Source organism: Crinia signifera, chromosome 9 (genome assembly GCF_055691185.1).
Source record: "Crinia signifera chromosome 9, ASM5569118v1, whole genome shotgun sequence".
NCBI lineage: Eukaryota > Metazoa > Chordata > Amphibia > Anura > Myobatrachidae > Crinia > Crinia signifera.
In genome coordinates this window covers 109,956,321-109,975,620 of record NC_139225.1, presented here as the reverse complement: position 1 = coordinate 109,975,620, position 19,300 = coordinate 109,956,321, and the positions used below count along the sequence as shown (strand labels likewise).

Genomic DNA, 19,300 nt, shown 5'->3' with positions numbered 1-19,300 from the left:
TTGAGTATCAACCCTTTTCAATTGTACTTACCTTACTCCCTGGGAGCACCTCCGCAACAATACCATATATCATAATTTATATGTTGATTGGAGAAACCTTCTAACCCTTTAGCAAATTAGTCCTGTGCCCTTGGCCTCATCCCCTTCCCCCTTTTCCCTGAGCTACAGTTTCCCAGGATTGATAAGAAGCACCCATCACTACTTCCAATGTAGCTCCAATTACCTGCAAGCGATTACCGCTCTACTGAGTGCAATGTCATCATTTAATGTAAGGGGTGTTCTCAAATGTTCAATTTTTAAATAAAGCACGGGCAGCATAAACTCACTTCCAGCCTCCTCCAACCACCCATTTGTGAGCCAACATTCTCAAAGTCGGTCCTCAGGACCCCACACAGTGCATGTTTGCAGGTCTCCTCACAGAATCAAAAGAAATAATTAGTACAATATATGCACAGATATTGGGGAAAGAGGGGGGGGGGGGACTCTGGACTGCACACCATATTTTTAAACAATAATAATTAAAAATATGGTGTGCAGTCCAGTCCCCGCCCCTCATACCCCACAGGCACTCTGCAGGATATAATAGGTCTACTGAATTTGCAGCACAGGAAATCAGGACTTTGGGGTAATCATGTGGCAATGGGGGAGTGCTCACACCCTCCAGGCTCTGCTTTGTGCACCCGAAACAATAGCCTGCTCTTTAACTTCTTCCACTCCAAACATCCAGTCATTGCAGCTCGCTCCTGCCACTAGAGCAGCAGTGAATGAGACATACATCAACGCTTTAGAATCTGTGTTGGAAAGGTACTCATGGCAGGGCTGAATCCTCAAATCGAGACTGTAATAAGTAGTAGGTGGATCACATCACACGATCCCACATTAACCTTGAAGCACAGACCTTGACATAATGGTGGCTCTCCAGGTGCATACTTGCTTACTTTTGAAGATTGGCACCTAGAAGTGGGGACGTGTACTGTACTGCTACATCTGAGAAGCATGTCATAAAATGGCTTACATCCAAGTGTAAATTGACCCCAAAGCAGTTAGTAACGGTACTTCAACTGTAGGGGAAGGAGGGGCTAGTTGTTACAAAAATACAGATATTCAAATAGCTCAAAATTCTTTCATCACAACCAAACAGAAAAATGTACACACGAACCAGTATTATTTCTTCTCTTTATAATGGGTGTAACATCCAGTAATTATTATTAACAATAAAAAACATGTTTTCAGAACAAAAATAATCATAACAATCTGCCCCCTATGGGTTAAAGCTAGGCTACAAGAAGGGAGGTTAGAGTAAAGCTAAAGGATGGAAGGTTTAGGTTAGGCAATATGAGGAGGTCTCTTGGGTAGGGCTACAGGAGAGGAGGGTCAGGCTGCAGAAGTTGAGGGTTAGGGTTTCATACCCTCCAACATAGCCCATTCCATTAGGTACAAAATGCTCTGTTTCTGGACTTCCTTACCAGTGGCAGTTTCAGATGTGAGCCTGCAGCACAGTCCAATATTCAAAAAGGGGAGCCACACCTAATGCCACTCCAAACATTGCTGTCCCGGACTCACTGGCAGTTGATGTGACCCCCCCTTTAAATTTTGGACTGTGCTGGAGTCCAACCTCTGTAAATGCTACTGGCAGGGAAGTCCAGGAACAGAGCATTTTGTACCTAATGGAATGGGTCATGTTGGAGGGTATGGGGTTATGTCACAGGAGGGTAGATTAGGGCTAGGCAATAGGGTGAGAGTTAAGGTTAGAATATTCACCATTGTAAGGTCCAAAAGCTCCACTGAAATCAACTTGATTTCAACATTAGAATGCCAACCCCGCTGTACCAGGTAAGTCACCACTAGAGCTCCAAGGACATTTTAGTGACATACTGATCTTGGTAACATTTCAGCAGTGCCGACAGGCCAAGAATGTCGACATTACAACCATGTCAGTTTTCTTAATGTAGACAAAATATACAACATCCATCTAGCATTCTCCAACACATCACATACAAGCATTCTGCAGCATATGACACACAGATCCACATGCACACTGCAGTATACTGTATACCATATTGCATGTTAGACAACAAGGACAGCCTTCGGGGAATGTTATGTAGGTGCCCACTGAAGGGTTGTGGCACTAAGCTGAGCGGATGTGGTCAGCTCTTTGAAGATTCACCAGGGTGGGCAGAAAAAAAAAGGCAAAGTTCTGCCTGAGCAGGACAGTCACCCAAAAGCATTGTTGTCCAACCAAAATGCCGAAAGCCTGAGTCTTTTCACAGGACCCCTGCTTGTTCACATTAGCGTCTATACTTCCTGTTACCTATTTTAAGAGACATACCGTAAATTCAAAATAATTGTAATTTGATTGGTTCTTCCATTTTATTTATTTTTTTATTTATTAACAGTTTCTTATATAGCACCCACATATTCCACATCGCTTTACAGAGAATATTTGAACATTCACATCAGTCCCTGCCCCTGTATATTTTGGAATTGTGCGAGGAAACCCACGTAAGTACAGGGAGAATATACAAACTCCGCACAGTTAGGGCCATGGTGGGAATGGAACCCATGACCTCAGCGATGTGAGGCAGTAATGCTAACCATTACACCGTCCGTACTGCCACAAATAAATAAGTTACATGAAAAAGACATAAACCATATTGGATACACAATAGAAAACATAGGGAATAGGTAACAGTGAAATAGCACAATTAATATACAACAATGTAGTAACTTTACACTTAGTAAATTAGAACTTTCTCAACTTACTATAACAAGTCAACTGTAGGGAACATACCCAAGTATAGATTTCAAAGAGGTTATTGAGTAATTGTAAGTCAGAGCCATGGGGCCAGTAGATGGCGGCTACATGTAGAAGAATAGGTGGATCGTGTGGACTTCAAATGAGGAGAGGAAAGGTTTTTGGGGAATGACCCAAACAATGCAATCAGGAACAGAAGAATCACAACAGTGTCACCATAGCAGTCAAAAGAAAAGGTCACCATCAAAAAGGAAAGCTGGCAAAGTGTCTGAGCAGGCTTGCCTATCCTCCCGGAATGGCCGGGAGCCTCCCGGAAATCGGTTCCTTCTCCCGGGCCGCCCGGGAAGGTGGGCAAGTCTCCCGCATTGTGGGATTTGCCCCGCTCGTCCCTTGCCCGCTGGTTAAAATTACATGAAATCGCGGGTCCGCGGGGAGGGGGCAGGGCTTAAATGACACAATCGCGGCATTTTGCATCACTTAAGCCCCGCCCCTCCCAGCGCCTGCGAATCACGGAGGTTTCCGTCATGGGGGTCGGGGCCAAGTGATGTCAGCCTTGCTCCCGCCCCCCTGATGTGTTGCCTCTCCGGGCTTCTCCCGGAGAGGTGAAGATGAAAGTAGGCAAGTATGCTCTGAGGCAATAATCTAGGTCTCAGTGATGGTAAGGAGAATGAGGAAGAATGAGGGAGTGGGAGATAAAGAGTTCATGGTTGGGGGTGAGTTGTTGCAGACTGATCTGGCATTCCAGAGTGCACACAACTAGGGGATCGAAAGAGAGAGAGAGAGATGAGATGGGTGAACGGGGAGCAAAAATATTAAAAGGAAGGAGTGTTGTGTGATTCATCATGTAGACAGCTTTTAAAGTTACTTTAATCTCCACAGTCGGGAATATAATAAAGTCTGGCTAGCTGCCACCACAGTGGTGCCCCCCCCCCCATACTAATAATCTGTAGCTTTAAAAAAATAATACCTCTTGGACAAAAGGAATCACATAGTCTTTCATGAATATCTTGGTTAAACTGATCGAGCTCTCTAAGGGTTGTATAAGAAGAATGCATACTGAAGACAAGCAGCTTAGTTCTGTAATATGCATCCTGCTGAATAAGCTATGTATAGTTTCTACTGTACAGTAAAATTACTTTTTATGTCTTTATTAAGCAGCAATAATGTTATAGTCATTTTACTATTTAATTGGTTTACACCGCAGAGGACTTCATACAATATGTAAAACTTTGTTATGGTATTCCGAGAGCTGCAAAAGTAGATTCTCAGCAAATATTACTAATGATTTTCTCATTTATGAATATAATTACAGCAAACAGGTCAAGGACTCTATAAATAAGTACAGAATTGTGTCCTCTAGGGGATAGTGCAGCTGTAGTAAGGCAGCAGCATTATCATCCACACCGTGGTTATTGCTGGAAGAATACAAAAGTGAATGTGCAGAAAAAGTCCCATTTTCTTCCCATTTTTTTGTTAATCCATTACTTATGTTACCAGTTATTTGTATTTTCTTACAATTAATGCACCACAGATCCATTGGTGCATTCCAGAAATTAGTAATGGATTAATAGATACAGTAATTGCTGATGCCAATTTCTTGTGTTATTGTTTATATCATGCAAGATATTTGGAACTCTAGGGTGCATTTTGTAAAGGGTGATTTGCATTTTGGTTTCCCCCAAAATACTGTATCTTCTTACTTAATGAATTGAACACAAAATGCAAGTCACCCATAAGTTTTACTGAACACTTTATTAAACCTTAGAAATAAATAACGACACGGACAACTGAGTAAAGTTGGAAATTAAAGGTCACAGCCAAATTTACTGAAATGTAATTAGTTTTAATTGAAGCCACGGTGGCGACCTGAGCAGAGCTCCTCGGTCGCGGCTCGTAACTTGCTCGCTTAATTAACCAAATGGGAGTGGCTTAAAGTCACCCCCTGCACAACCATCTTGGGTAGAAATCATTTCCCCTTAACTGGCAGAGTGCTAGCCCCTCCCTAAGATGGCGACCTGGTCCTCCCCTAAGGTAGTGACCGACTCGCCGTCCTCAAAGGGGAAATGCTAGTCAAAAGCTAGTTGTGCAATAATTTGAGCCACCGAGGAGCCCTGTTCTCCGCCCCGCTGTGGCCTTTATGTCGGACTTGGCTAATACATGTCGGACATGCCTAATAGCCATCCAACGAAAATTCACCAGCAAAAAAAAAAAAAAATTCTCTTCCAGGGCGGGTGGGTGGGATCCACTGGAACTAACAGCCAAGAGGAAGTGATCACCTCAGGCTGATGCTTATATAACCTCACAAGCCTTCCCAGCAGGATGCTGCCATTGGGTGAAAAATTGATTGACAGCTAATCTAACCACTAGCTACCCTAACCCCCCCCCTGCACAGCTAAACTTCTAGAAAGTTCTACATAAAACTGGGTGCTTATATTGTTTCAAGCTTATGCAAGCTCTCTCCTATATTACTTTATTTTTTTTATAACCGCCATTATATAACTTTTATTGATAGGGCCCCCCACAAGTTTGTTGTCCGGGGCCCCCCACAGACCTTAATCTGGACCAGGTGTGCAGCAATATTGCCAATGATGACATACCTTATTCTACCACCCAAACATTGTGGGCTTCATTTAGTGCTATTCTGCTGTGACCTCTTTTTGCAGCAGTCACATGTGCGACTTCATGCTTATGCTAGTATCAGCTTTTCCTCTGGTTTACAAGCATGAGTTTGACTGTGCAAGGGCTCAGATGCCCATCGCGAATGTCCTGATATACTGTACTCTTATACATCTATCTATCTATCTATCTATCTATCTATCTATCTATCTATCTATCTATCTATCTATCTATCTATCTATCTATCTATCTATCTATCTATCTATCTATTGTAACAGGGTCAGCATGAACATACCTGGCAGGGATATAGAACAGCAGGATATGATTGCATTGAATCCAGGCCATATATTAGGGGGTTTATTTAATAAGATGGGAGTTCTATTGTATTTTGGATCGAATGTTGCTATTGGCAACCAATCAGAATCGAATTCTTATTTATTTTGCACCTTCTAGAAGACAATAGATAGAATCTGATTGGTTTCCCATAGCAACATCCCATCTGAAACAGAACTCCTATCTTAGTAAATAAAACCCTAGGTGTGGTGAAGTCTGAAGCAAGCCTGGTTGCAGATACCTGTCAGTTAGTTAAAATGCTTACAGAAACAAAATACAGTGCTCCTGATGATATATAAGCTTGCCAGGTGATAGGCCTGAAAGTGGTGTTAGGTGTCCTGGAACATACTGGTCTCTGTAGGAATTCACACTGCTGTGACCTGCAGTATGTCTTGTGAACTGCTGACATTCTGCTAAGAAAAATTATTCTTGTCACATTAAATAAATAAATATTATACAGTTGTGCTCATAAGTTTACATCCCCTAGCAGAGTTTGTGCTTTTCTGCCCATTTGTCAGAGAATATGAATGATAACTCACAAACTTTTCTTTCACTCATGGTTAGTGGTTGGATGAAGCCATTTATTGTGTTTACTTTTTTTTAAATCATAATGACAACAGAAACTACCCAAATGACCCTGAGCAGAAGTTTACATACCCTGGAGATTTTGGCCTGGTAACATGCACACAAGTTGACACAAACGGGTTTGAATGGCTACTAAAGGTAACATCCTCACCTGTGATCTGTTTGCTTGTAATCAGTGTGTGTGTGTGTGTGTATATATAAAAGGTCAGTGAGTTTCTGGTCTCCTGAAATACCCTTGCATCTTTCATCCAGTGCTGCACTGACATGTCTGGAGTCGTGGGTAATGCAAAAGAATTGTCAATGGATCTGCAGGAAAAGGTAATTGAACTGTATAAAACAGGAAAGGGATATAAAAAGATATAAAGGGCGAGATTTATTGTGTTTACCGTTTTTCCGAAAATGCGATTTTTTCTCAAATCGCCCTGTATCGCCGTTTTTTAAAATCGCATATTTGCCGCGAAATCGCATATGTAATGAGGTGTGTATTCCGGCATGAAAAGTGCGAGAAAGTGCGATGTAGGGCGATTTTCGGGATGAAAAGTGCGATTTTTTAGTCATGAAAAGGTGCGATTTTTTAAAAATGTGCGATTTTGTGATAAAAAAAATAATAATAAATTGGCGTGAGGTCCCCCCTCCTGTACATAACCAGCCCGGGCTCATTGAGCCGGACCTGGTTCCAAAAATACGGGGGACAAAAAGCGTAGGGGTCCCCCATATTTCTGAAACCAGCCCCGGACTCTTGGACCGGTCCTGGTTCCAAAAATCTGGGGGACAAAAAATCTGTGGGTCCCCCGTATTTTTAAACCAGCACCGGGTTCCAACAGCCCGCAGTGTCATGCCACAGCCGGGGGACACTTTTTACACAAGGTCCCCCGGCCGTACCATGAGCACCGTGGCTGGTCAGCCTTGGACGGGGTACCTGGAGGAGTGGGGACCCCCCTAATAAAGGGGTCCCCCCCAGGCTTCACCCGTCCAGGGCTGAAGCCCGGGGCTGTCACCAGCGTCCCTGGCCATTGGACGCCGGCCTGATATGGTTAAATTCACATTCCTAACATTGCTTAATACAGGAGAATTACAAGTGCCAGCAGACCTCCCCCGCAGGCTGGGACTTGGAGAACCACAAGTCCCAGCATGTGGGGCATTAATGGGCCCGCTGGGACTTGTAGTCCACCTGTAAAAAGAATGTTAAAAAACACATACACACAGAAAAGTAAAACTTTATTACATACACACACACCTCACTTTTACACCCACATTCTTACCGATCCAGGATCCAGCGCTGGTCTCTGCAGCAGAGCCGGACAGCCCGCACTGACAGCGGGCTGAACCGGCTTTCTTCGATGCAGCTAACAGCTTCTGTCGCGTTGTTCCAGCGCAACAGAGGCTGAGAGCGACTCCTGGTTATGTGTCTCCATGGAGACGCATAGCTCAGCCAATCAGGGCTGAGCTATGCATCTCCATGGAGACGCATCGCCCAATCACGCTCTCAGCCAGTGTCGCGCTGGGACAGCGCGACAGAAGCTGTTAGCTGCATCGGAGAAAGCCGGTCAGCCCGCTGTCAGTGCGGGCTGTCCGGCTCTGCTGCAGAGAGACCAGCGCTGGATCCTGGATCGGTAAGAATGTGGGTGTAAAAGTGAGGTGTGCGTGTATGTAATAAAGTTTTACTTTTCTGTGTGTGTGTTTTTTTTTAACATTCTTTTTACAGGTGGACTACAAGTCCCACCGGGCCCATTAATGCCTCACATGCTGGGACTTGTGGTTCTCCAAGTCCCAGCCTGCGGGGGAGGTCTGCTGGCACTTGTAGTTCTCCTGTATTAAGCAATGTTAGGAATGTGAATTTAACCATATCAGGCCGGCGTCCAATGGCCAGGGACGCCGGTGACAGCCCCGGGCTTCAGCCCTGGACGGGTGAAGCCGGGGGAAGGGGGACCCCTTTATTGGGGGGGTCCCCACTCCTCCAGGTACCCCGTCCCAGGCTGACCAGCCACGGTGCTCATGGTACGGCCGGGGGACCTTGTGTAGAAAGTGTCCCCCGGCTGTGGCATGACACTGCGGGCTGTTGGAGCCCGGTGCTGGTTTCAAAATACGAGGGACCCCCAGATTTTTTGTCCCCCGTATTTTTGGAACCAGGACCGGTCCAAGAGTCCGGGGCTGGTTTAAAAAATACGGGGGACCCCTACGCTTTTTGTCCCCCGTATTTTTGGAACCAGGTCCGGCTCAATGAGCCTGGGGCTGGTTATGTACAGGAGGGGGGACCTCACGCCAATTATTTTTTTTACTTTTACACATATTTTACCAAAGAACCATACACAGATCACAATGATCTGTGCATGGTTCTGACAAAATCGCCATGTTTCTGACAAAATCGCCAGTCAGGATCAGGTCTATTTTTTTTTTTAACTTTAGACCATTTTTTTGGGAGATTTCCAAATTCGCATCTCATTAAAAATGTGAATTGTATATTTTTCAATGGGGAAAACATCTGGATGCGAATTCCGTAGTTAAAAAAAAATTAAATTAAAAGTGCGATTTATGCCGCAAATCGCCACCCATTAAAGTAGTCGCTTTTGGGAAAAAAAATGAAAAAACTGCAGTTTTTGCGATATAAATCGCCAAAAACCCAACATCGATCTCTAATAAATGTCATCCAGAGTGTGTTTTTTTTGGATTCCACACAAGGTTTTGCCCACCTAGGGTGAGGGCGGTCAAGTGAGACCTGTTCTCACCTGTGGTGGGATGCGGCCTAAGTAGCCTGTGACCAATTCTCAAAAAAAGTGTTTATCACCCTGATGGGGTGCGAGTTATTCTGGAGTTGGTGGTGCTCCCCTGTGTCCGAATATAAACATTAAACAAAAGAGAAGAAAAAGAGGACTCTTTGTGTGGGGCACTCTTGAAAATGTACACTTATGAAATTAAAACGTAGCTTTTATTAAATTTCTCTTAAGATAAATGGGACAAGTAGGCCTATTGTGTTTAGAATCTATCCTTCCTACGCCCATTGTGCAGTGAGCCTTTACAGTACATGCTATGCACTCTGGGGGTATGTATAATATTTTGCTAGGAAGGTGTGCCCAGTATGGCCAAAGCTCTATTGACTGGGAATCGTTGGAGGCAAAAATGGTATAGAATGCTATGTCATATAATTAAGGGTTGTATTCCCTACTAGAAATAAGGAATTCTATCTGGTTTGAGTAAGGGTTGGATTCCCTGTAAAAAGGAGACTGCTTTGTGAATACTAAAATATGAAATAGGGTAACACCCTATCCGGATGTCAGGATTCTGATTGTGTCTTTAAATCAAATGCAGATGGTATTTATACAGTATAACATGTTTGAAGCCAAATCTTTTTAAAGATTTGCATTTCATTAGCTGATGACGGACCTGTGAGTCCCGAAACGTTCTATTCTTGAGCACATGGATTAAAACTAATCCTCGAGTTTTTTCACCTGCTTACAAGTCTCCGAGTGCCGCTTTATTCCTTTTTCTACTACATGAAGGAGGCTTCACCATCTCGACAGTGAGGGCACCGGAGCCGGTTATTTGCGGCTATTCAAGCAAAGCCCTGAGTGACAGGTCCATCTGGTACACACATACTGTATATAGTGTAAGACCATGAGTCTGAAGCTGCACACACTGCAGCTTTACCCCTCAAAAGGGGCCTACCACTATCCCAACTGCTAAGAGTAGTACGTATTACCTCGGACATTGAGACCCTTCCACAAGCCCTTTCAGAGATGAGTACACGTTTTTTACAGCGTGGTTATGATGCCAAAGAAGTTTCTGAGGCGGTGACACAGTGTTTGGAGACTTCGCGGGACCAAGCATTTGTCAAACGTGCCAAGAGTTTGAACAACAATATACTAATTTTTTCGAGTACATACTCAATTGCCTCGGCACACATTCGTAAAACCTTTATGAAACATTGGCATATTGTGCAATCGGACACAGTCATTGGACATTGTTGCTCACAAGCTCCACTCTTCTGTTACAAGAGGAGTCGAAATTTGAGAGATGTACTGGCTCCATCAGATATTGGACCTATTAAAAATCGTACCTGGTTACAAACAAAGAATGGGGTCACGAAATGTCACGGTTGTGTGAACTGTCAGTTTCTAATGTTGGGTGACAAATTTGCAGATCCCAAAACTGGACAGGCATATGAGATCAGACATCATTTAAACTGCGACAGCCGCTATGTGATCTATGCCATCGTCTGCCCCTGCCAGATGGTTTATGTGGGCAAAACCATTAGATTATTAAAGGAACGTGTTGCAGCACACCGGTCATCGATTAAGAAGGCATTCTCGAAAATAGACTGAAATACACCTCCAGTTGCCCGACATTTTGCCATTATGAAACATTCAATGCGTGACCTGCGACTGATGCCGATTGACCATATCCCGCCCCTTAGACGTGGAGGGGATCGGGATAAACTCCTTCTCCAGCGAGAGTGCTTGTGGATACACCGCCTTAAATGTACTACTCCTAATGGGCTCAATGAATATCAATCACTCCATTGCTTCTTGTAGCAATTTATACCTGATTGTGGTGGCTCATTCCTAGCTTTGTCATTTAATAGTATGACTTCTATATATGCTGTCTCTGCATGTTTCTCCTGTACTGGTATTGTCTTTGTGTATGTGAAATTGTATTGCTATATCCTTTTTGCTGGTCTTTGTCTTCTTTATGTTTGTCTTTGTCTGCTTCCTTTTTCCTATAATGTTGATACGCGCTAAATATACCCCTGTTGTTGGACTATCAGTCCTTTTTTTTTTTAAACTCGATCCTGTTCTATACTCTTTATACTTGTCATTTTTTTGTATTAGCATCATAAGTAAATTAGTGCTGTCAAAGGTTTTTATTAAGACACTATGGTATGTGGCTACCGGGCACTGGATGCATATACTTACTGATGACTGTTGCACTACGTACATGGCATGATTTGTATCCTTTGTTGCCATGATACAGTGCGCCTACGTCATCATAGCACGGTCAGCTGCCTTCTGCCTGCCCGCCGGCGTCCGAGGTTGCTGGGGTAACTGGACGGAAGTTCCGTCTGTTGATTGTGCGTCTGGCGTTGCCATGACGACCGTCAGTTACTTCCGGCTGGGCGGCATGTTGGTGTGCTATTCCGCGGCTTTTTACAGGTGAGTTTGTTTTACTCTGATTGTCCATGGGGGTATATTAGTGCTTGTCTGCATTCTGTCATTTGCTCATGACTAAGGTGCATCCTGGCACCGAAACAGCCTGTCGAGCGGCATGACTGATTATCAGAGGGATTGCGTTCTGAGGATGTCTGTGATCCCATCATTATGTTAAGTAGACGCTCCCTCTTTTTTAATGATCCGATTTGCACTTTATATGCCTAAATAAAACGTTTTTCACTTTGATGCTGCTGGCTCTTTAATGCATTTTATATATATATATATATATATATATATATATATATATATATATATACCTCCCAACTTTGTCAATTTCAGAATAGGGACACTCGCGCGGTGAAGTGGTGCGAGCGCCCGAAAAGGGGGTGTGACGCGTTTAGTGGGACAGTTGGGAGGTGTGTATATGAAATATCTTTATGAAGCATTCTGGGGTGAATTTATGAAGCTTGGAGAAGTGTTATCTATCCCCATAAAGAACGTTATGAGCAAGGTGATAATGGTTCAGCCAATCAGCTCTTACCTGTCAATTTACATATTGTAGCTGATTGGCTGAACCATTATCACCTTGATCATAACGTTCTTTATGGGGATAGATAACACTTCTCCAAGCTTCATAAATTCACCCCTCAGGCCTCATGATCAACTGGAGTAAGTCCTGCATACTCCCTTTAAGAGGTACTTGCCCTCCGGCCCTGATAGGACCCACCCCCTTAAAATTGGTGGAAGAAGAATCTGGGTATATGGGTTGCCAGGGATTTCTTAAAGTTTGAACCCCTTAATCTAACACCCCAAATTAATTATATTAAATCTAAAATTGGACCACGGGGCAGATTACCACTGTCACGGTCTTGGGCTTGGAAAACCAGGGTGGGGATTGACTGGGCCTGATGCAGGGGTGCGGAATCTTACCGTGCTGATGTTTTTTCCCAGTGACCCCTCCAAGCAGGATATGGGCTTTGCTGCATCAGACACGCCTGTCATGGTCCCCTGATCAGGTTCCCCATTTAGGACTGGTAAACCCTGGTAGACAGGTGTAGCGGAGACAGAATTACTCATGGTCTTCATAGCCAGGTCAGAAACAAGCGGGCAAGGCAGGCACCAAAGGATTAGGCAGGAGATGTCCAAAATCAGGCCAGGTCATACACTGGGAGTCACAGGAAGCAGTACACGGGGAATAGGCAGGAGAATGGTTGAGGTGAAGCCGGGTCATACACTGGTAACACTAGCAGCAGTATAGAAGGGTAAAGCTGGAAAATAGTCACGAGGAAGCTGAGGTCAATCACTGGTAATCTGGAGAATACAAACACTTGGAATGCTGGAGCAGGTTGTGAGCCTATACACTGACAGGGAATACCTGCCAGGAACTGCATTTTATAATGAGCTAATGAGCTCAGTTGCCAGCACTGAGGTAGTGCTTTACAGGTTACAGAGGGGGAGATTCTCTAAACAAGAAATGCGGTAAAAAACCCGTTATCGGGTTTTTTACCGCATTTTGGGATGCTCTAAGCATCCCCCGCCGGGTTAACGCGGCGGGGGCATCGCCAGAAAAATCTGGTGATGCCCCATAGAAGCCAATGGGCTTCTACCGCATACCTCTGCCGCCCCGCAACGACCCCCCGCCACCACGCACGGACCCCCGCCGCCCCGCATCGCCCCCTCACCTGTGTCCGGGCAGCACAGCGCAGTGCTGCCCGGACCTGTGACCTCCTCCTCCTCTTCCGGGTGCAGGGAGGAGGAGAGCCCGGCGCAGCAGCAGCAGCGCCGGGTGTGTGAGAGAGGGGGGAGCCGCCGGGACCTGCTGGGACCCAGCGACTCTCACCGCAAAGGACAGCTCTTAACGCAAGAGCTGTCCTTTTCTATAATTATCGCATATGTTAAAACATATGCGATAATTATAAATGCGATGGGCGGCGAAGGGGGCGGAGATTCTTAGAGAATCTCCCCCCTAATCAAGGAGAACTGTGCATGGACTCACCCAGGTGCTGCAATCAGCCTGCAGTGTTCAAACTAACACAGAGCTGGTCAGCAGCATGGAGCAGAGGAAGACAGAGCAGAACCAGCAAGATTTCACAAAGAGAGTTCAAATTAATTGGGACACTTTAACTAGATATAAAACTGAAGGTGGCTTTGCGCTGCTTGACTTTTGGCTATATTATCTTCCCTATCAGCTAGCATACCTTACAAAGTGGATAGAAAATGGGTAGGAGAACGATCTGGTAGAGGTCCTAGAGGGGGGGGGGGGTGTCCCCTTGGATACAGTCCTCTACAAATGTTACTGACTAGTAATATGTATCGTAGGTGGCCACCCATGGTCAGACAAGTAGCTATGGTATGGAGACAAGTAGAAGGGATATTGGGGAGTCAAGGAGTTGACCCAGAGACACTACTGCACAATGCCCAACGCTTGAATGAATTAGAAGAGTTGCAAGTCTGGAAGAAATGGGGGCATAGTTGAAATAGGGCAGTTGTACAATGACATTGGGATAAGAACATTTCAATCATTAAAAATTGAATTCTCCCTCCCCAACAACTACCTGTTTAGATATTTTCAGAAAAGGCATGCCCTTCAAGTCCAGTTTGCTAAAGAAAAAACAAACGGAAGATTCATTAACTTAAAAAACCAGTGTGATTTTGCAGTGTAAATGATTGCCGCTTTAAATAAACTGGAGATTTCTTACCAAATCTTTCCCTTTCTGAATCTCTCATCCTATTAAATTTCACCCGAGGTCTCTTTCTTCTATAGAGCTCTTACTCAGACACAACAAAGTGATGGACTAGAGGGGCTGAAAATTAAATGGGTAAAGGGAAGTGGGGGAGGTAACGAGATGATTGGCAGAAAGTGCTGGTTAATATATGAAACACAACAAACCAGGCAAGATTCCAACAGGTTCAACTCTACTTGATCCACAGGACCTATATAACACCTGAGCATATGTATACATTTGGAGGTAGATCTAATACCACCTGCCCCAAGTGCCTGGGTGATAGTGGATCATTCTGAAATCTACTATGGACATGTCCAAAAAGTTGCTGTATTTTGGACAGCAGTGATAGAAGTCATAACATCTATGGGTATCCCTAAGGCCCCATACACACCAGAAAGATCAGGATCGTCTAACGATCGTCTAACGATTTTGTGTGCACTTTCCTGCGGCGCTCTCCCGTGGCCTTTTAACGATGTGCTAACGATCGTGTTCTATGTTCCATACGATTTACTAACGATGTACTCACGATACGACATCGCACATGATGGTCGTACGACAGTCGGATGTGCGGATCGTGAGTGCATCGTGAGTGCACTGGTCACGGTCGTTTTTGGAATGTAAATAAAGGGCCGGGCTACCAGAGGGGAGACAAGGTGGGGACAAAAGAACACAAAGAATTATGGGCTGGGCTAGCAGAGGAGGGTAACAAGACTAGGAGCCATTTTGCAGGACCTCATTTCTGCTTTGTGACTAGTGAGGCTTGGTGTATACCTGCTGAACGCAGCACATTGCTATTTTTGTCTGCTTTGTTTTTGCATTCCTTCTGAATGCTGCACATTGCTATTTTTGGCTGCTTTGTTTTTGCATTCCTGCAGAACGCTGCACATTGCTATTTTTGGCTGCTTTGTTTTTGCATTGCTGAACAAAGTGTGTTTTTTTCCCCCATTTTGCTTTTTTGAATTATGGATTCGTTCCAGCAAGATTTCCTGCTTTCCTACGTTGTGCTCAGGGTGAGGAGGATGAGGGCCCAGCGTAGGAAGGCTCGATCCTGCTGGACCAAGCAGTGGCTCCTGGGACGACAAGCGCGGTCTCATATGCCCCTGCTGATGGAGATTCGCGACAATAATCCCCAGGATTATCGCAATTTCCTTCGCATGGACGATGAGACCTTCCAGGAGCTGCTGCGTCTGGTCACCCCCCACATCCAGAAGCAGGATACCAAGTACCGGATGGCTATCCCTGCTGAGGACCGGCTGGTGGTAACCCTCAGGTTTCTGGCTACAGGACGATCGCTGGCGGACCTCAAGTTTGGATCCATCATCTCCCCGCAAGCGTTGGGACTCATCATCCCGGAGACCTGTAAAGCCATCGTGAAGGTCCTGCAGCATCAGTATTGCAAGGTAAGGAAAAATATACCACACACTTGTAGTGAAAAGATAACGTTTTTTATTTAAATAATGGAACTGTGAGTTTCACAAATACTGATAATTTTTTTTTTTTTTACAGTATAAATATAAAAATTGCCAAAAAAGTTATGCAAATATCAAAAATATAAAGCAAATGTATTGTCTTTGTTCGGACATGAGGTAGATCTCAGTATGACACATGGTGCTTGTGCAGATAATGCATGTCCCCTCCACCTCACGTGATGCATAGTGCAGATGCAATAGTCCTGGCACCATTGATATGCACTATGTGCCACGTGGCCATGTCCTTTGTCTGTACCACAAGTACCATGTGTCATACAGCACATTGAGTACACATAATTTTTAAAAGTGCTTTGTGTTGATTTAAATATTGTTATCCTAAATGCTTATATAGTAATGTTGTTTATTTAAATATTGCAAGAACATTATATTAATTGACTGGAATGCAGCAAGGGGGCAGCATGGCAGACGACGCATGTAGCGCGGACAACAAAAGCACCCTCATGCATCCATGGCGCATAGTGCAGAAGTAGTGGTCCCGGCCCCATTGCTCTGCACTCTGCGCCACTGTAGCATGAAGGTCCTTTCATTGTCTGCACAACATGCACCATGTGCCATACTGCTCCAAGCATGGACCTATAGAAAGAACACACATAGCATATAAAACATAGGCAAAGTGCCATAAAAATAACAAGGCATTTCAAATGCTTCATTGCCATGCGGCAAGGGACAGTATGGCAGACGACGCATGTAGCGCGGACAACAAAAGCACCCTCATGCATCCATGGCGCATAGTGCAGAAGTAGTGGTCCCGGCCCCATTGCTCTGCACTCTGCGCCACTGTAGCATGAAGGTCCTTTCATTGTCTGCACAACATGCACCATGTGCCATACTGCTCCAAGCATGGACCTATAGAAAGAACACACATAGCATATAAAACATAGGCAAAGTGCCATAACTACTAAAATTATTTTAACTTAAAACCAAACCAGTGCCTCATTGCCTTGCAGTATGGAGCAGTAGAGAGACGGCGCTTGTAGCGCAGATAAAGAAAGGGACTCATGATTACCTGTTGCATACTGCATATACAATGGTCCCGGCCCCATTGTTCTACAAGTATGCAACAAGTCAGCATGGCCATTATCTCCGCCACAAGCACCGTGTTACATACTACTCCATGCCAACTGCGAAATAATTCTATGGGATGCGGTCATAAATCTTGCAAAACCGGTGTATCATCCAGGTTCGTGCTGTCTCCCAACAATGTTGTATACATGTGACTGTACCGGGGTGGGGTCTGAGGTTGGGTACAGGATTGTCTAATGGGCGGGGTGTTTAAAGGCAATGATGCAATGGCTGGTGAGGGTACGGCAGGCATCTGTTGCAGCGTCTGGTGCAATGGAAGAAGCCCCATCAGTGTGGTTTTGATTGACAGGCGGCCCTGTCGGCCCATAAACAGGAGTTCGCTTGTGACGCGTTCGAACGCCATCTGTTGGTCCGGATGTAGCTTCCGTAAGCCATCAGCCATGTACTTTCCAAAGGTGTCAAACTCATCAGATGGCCTACGCAGCACCTGTTCGGCTCGAACCAGAATATCATCGGGTTCTTGTTCAGGAACTGCCTTGGTTCTGCGTTTTTTCTTTTTGCCAAATAGTTGAGGCGGGGTGGGGGTTTCCGGAACTCCATAGATTGTTCCCGATGAGTCTTGTGGCTCTGGGGTTGGATTAGGGGTTGAGGTGTGGACCACCTCTATCTCTGTACTTGTTGTCTGTGGAAAAGAAAACAACAACAATTAGTTAACATCACCTTCTCTTTTTTTCAGTTCCCCAACACCGTTCAGGAGTGGCAAAACATCGCTGCTGAATTTGATGAGGCGTGGAACTTTCCTAATTGTGGAGGAGCCATCGATGGGAAACACGTCCGGATCAATCAGCCACCCCACAGCGGTTCGTACTACTTCAACTACAAGGGGTACTTCAGTATTGTGCTGATGGCTGTGGTCAATGCGAACTACGAGTTCCTCTTTGTGGATGTCGGCAGGAATGGTCGGGCCTCAGATGGTGGAACTTTGAAGGACACCAAGTTCTACCACAGGCTCGCCTCCAACACCATGCACTTGCCCACAGCTCAACAAACCAAGCATGGGCTGAACTTTGTATTTGTTGCGGACGAGGCATTTGGGCTTCATGAACACATCATGAAGCCCTATGCCAAGCGTGTACTGGACCACGACAAACGGGTGTTCAACTACAGGCTCTCCAGGGCACGCCGGCTTGTGGAAAGTGCATTCGGGATAATGGCCAGCAGATTCCGCATTTTCCACACAGCCATCAACCTCCGGCTGGATAAAATTGACTGGGCCGTCATGGCGTGCTGCGTCCTGCACAATTTACTTCGCCACAAAGAAAGGGCACATCGCCCGGCAGGACCAGCACCGCCGGAGGACCCAGATGATCCCAGGGAGGTTGCCCCAATTGTGTCCCTGGAGATGCCGGCCCAGCAGTACCGGGGGACAGCACGAGCCAAACAGGTCAGGGACCAATATAAGGCATATTTCAATGGTGTTGGTGCTGTCCCCTGGCAGGAAGACCACATTTAAAATCTTTTTGGATAAAGGAACAAAAAAATGATTGAAAGAAAGAAATGGGGCAAAGGGGTGATATACACATTGGCCCAGTACTTACTGATAACGGCTGGGAACTTTCATCCATGGCCGCTGTCACGTCATCCGCCTCGCCTTCCACCATCATGCAGAGCCCTCGCCTTGGCACCTCCTGGCTGAGTGTGAAGGTCAGCAAGTGGTAATACCACAGCGACGTCTCATACACCTCTCCTGCACCAGCACCGGACCTTTTGGAAGACTGTATTTTTTTATGTTCCTTAAGAAACACAGTCCGCAAATTCTGGATCTTTTTACGGACCCATTCCGTATCAGCCTCTGGGTTGTAGCTCTTGCTAAATTCAAGGAGATCTTGCAGCGCTTGAGCTCTTTTGATTTTATTGCTATAGTCTTTCGACTTTGTCTTCCAGAGGCATTCAAGTTCGCGGTATTTCTCTATGAATGCCTCCACAAACTCCTGTTCTTTGGCCAGTGCCTGGGACATTCCTGCCAAAAAAAAATAAAATTTGACAATAGTCTATGTACATATTTTTCAAATGTCAATAGTTTGGTTAATATAAATAGTAGTTAAAATTAAATGTTTCATTAAACTGTATATAATTAATAAAAATAAATGTTTTGTTTTTATACATTTAAGAAATTTTAATAAATCATATTTCTATACATTTATCATCTTTACATTACATTTAGTGGTGGTGGCATAATATTTGGTAGGTAGGCCGCAGGGGAAGATTGGCGGCTGGGCTGGCATAATACATCTGGCCACCTTTATTAGTGGGCAGCGGGGACCCAGGTGGGGTGTTGAGTTCAGCGGTGGCCTGGTATGGGCAGCGGGGACCCAGGTGGGGTGTTGAGGTCAGAGGTGGCCTGGTATGGGCAGCGGGGACCCAGGTGGGGTGTTGAGTTCAGCGGTGGCCTGGTATGGGCAGCGGGGACCCAGGTGGGGTGTTGAGGTCAGCGGTGGCCTGGTATGGGCAGCGGGGACCCAGGTGGGGTGTTGAGGTCAGAGGTGGCCTGGTATGGGCAGCGGGGACCCAGGTGGGGTGTTGAGTTCAGCGGTGGCCTGGTATGGGCAGCGGGGACCCAGGTGGGGT

General features: G+C 45.3%; 1 protein-coding gene across 1 annotated transcript; it reads right to left on the bottom strand.

Annotated features, from left to right (window-relative positions):
- Positions 1-16,408: 16,408 nt before the first annotated feature.
- LOC146035832 (uncharacterized) lies at positions 16,409-19,051 on the bottom strand. Its single transcript, XM_083159490.1, has 2 exons — positions 18,271-19,051; positions 16,409-17,354 (listed from the first exon to the last, which is right to left on the bottom strand). The coding sequence occupies exons 1-2, from the start codon at positions 18,688-18,690 to the stop codon at positions 16,797-16,799; spliced, it is 978 nt and encodes a 325-aa protein (XP_083015616.1). The 5' UTR covers positions 18,691-19,051; the 3' UTR covers positions 16,409-16,796.
- Between the last annotated feature and the right edge of the window lie 249 nt (positions 19,052-19,300).

Coding starts and splice junctions, on each gene's coding strand:
- LOC146035832 (XM_083159490.1), bottom strand. CDS start 18,690: ATGTCCCAGGCACTGGCCAAAGAACAGGAGTTTGTGGAGGCATTCATA. Junction 17,355..18,270: donor AAAGTTCCCAGCCGTTATCA/GTAAGTACTGGG, acceptor TCTTTTCCACAG/ACAACAAGTACAGAGATAGA.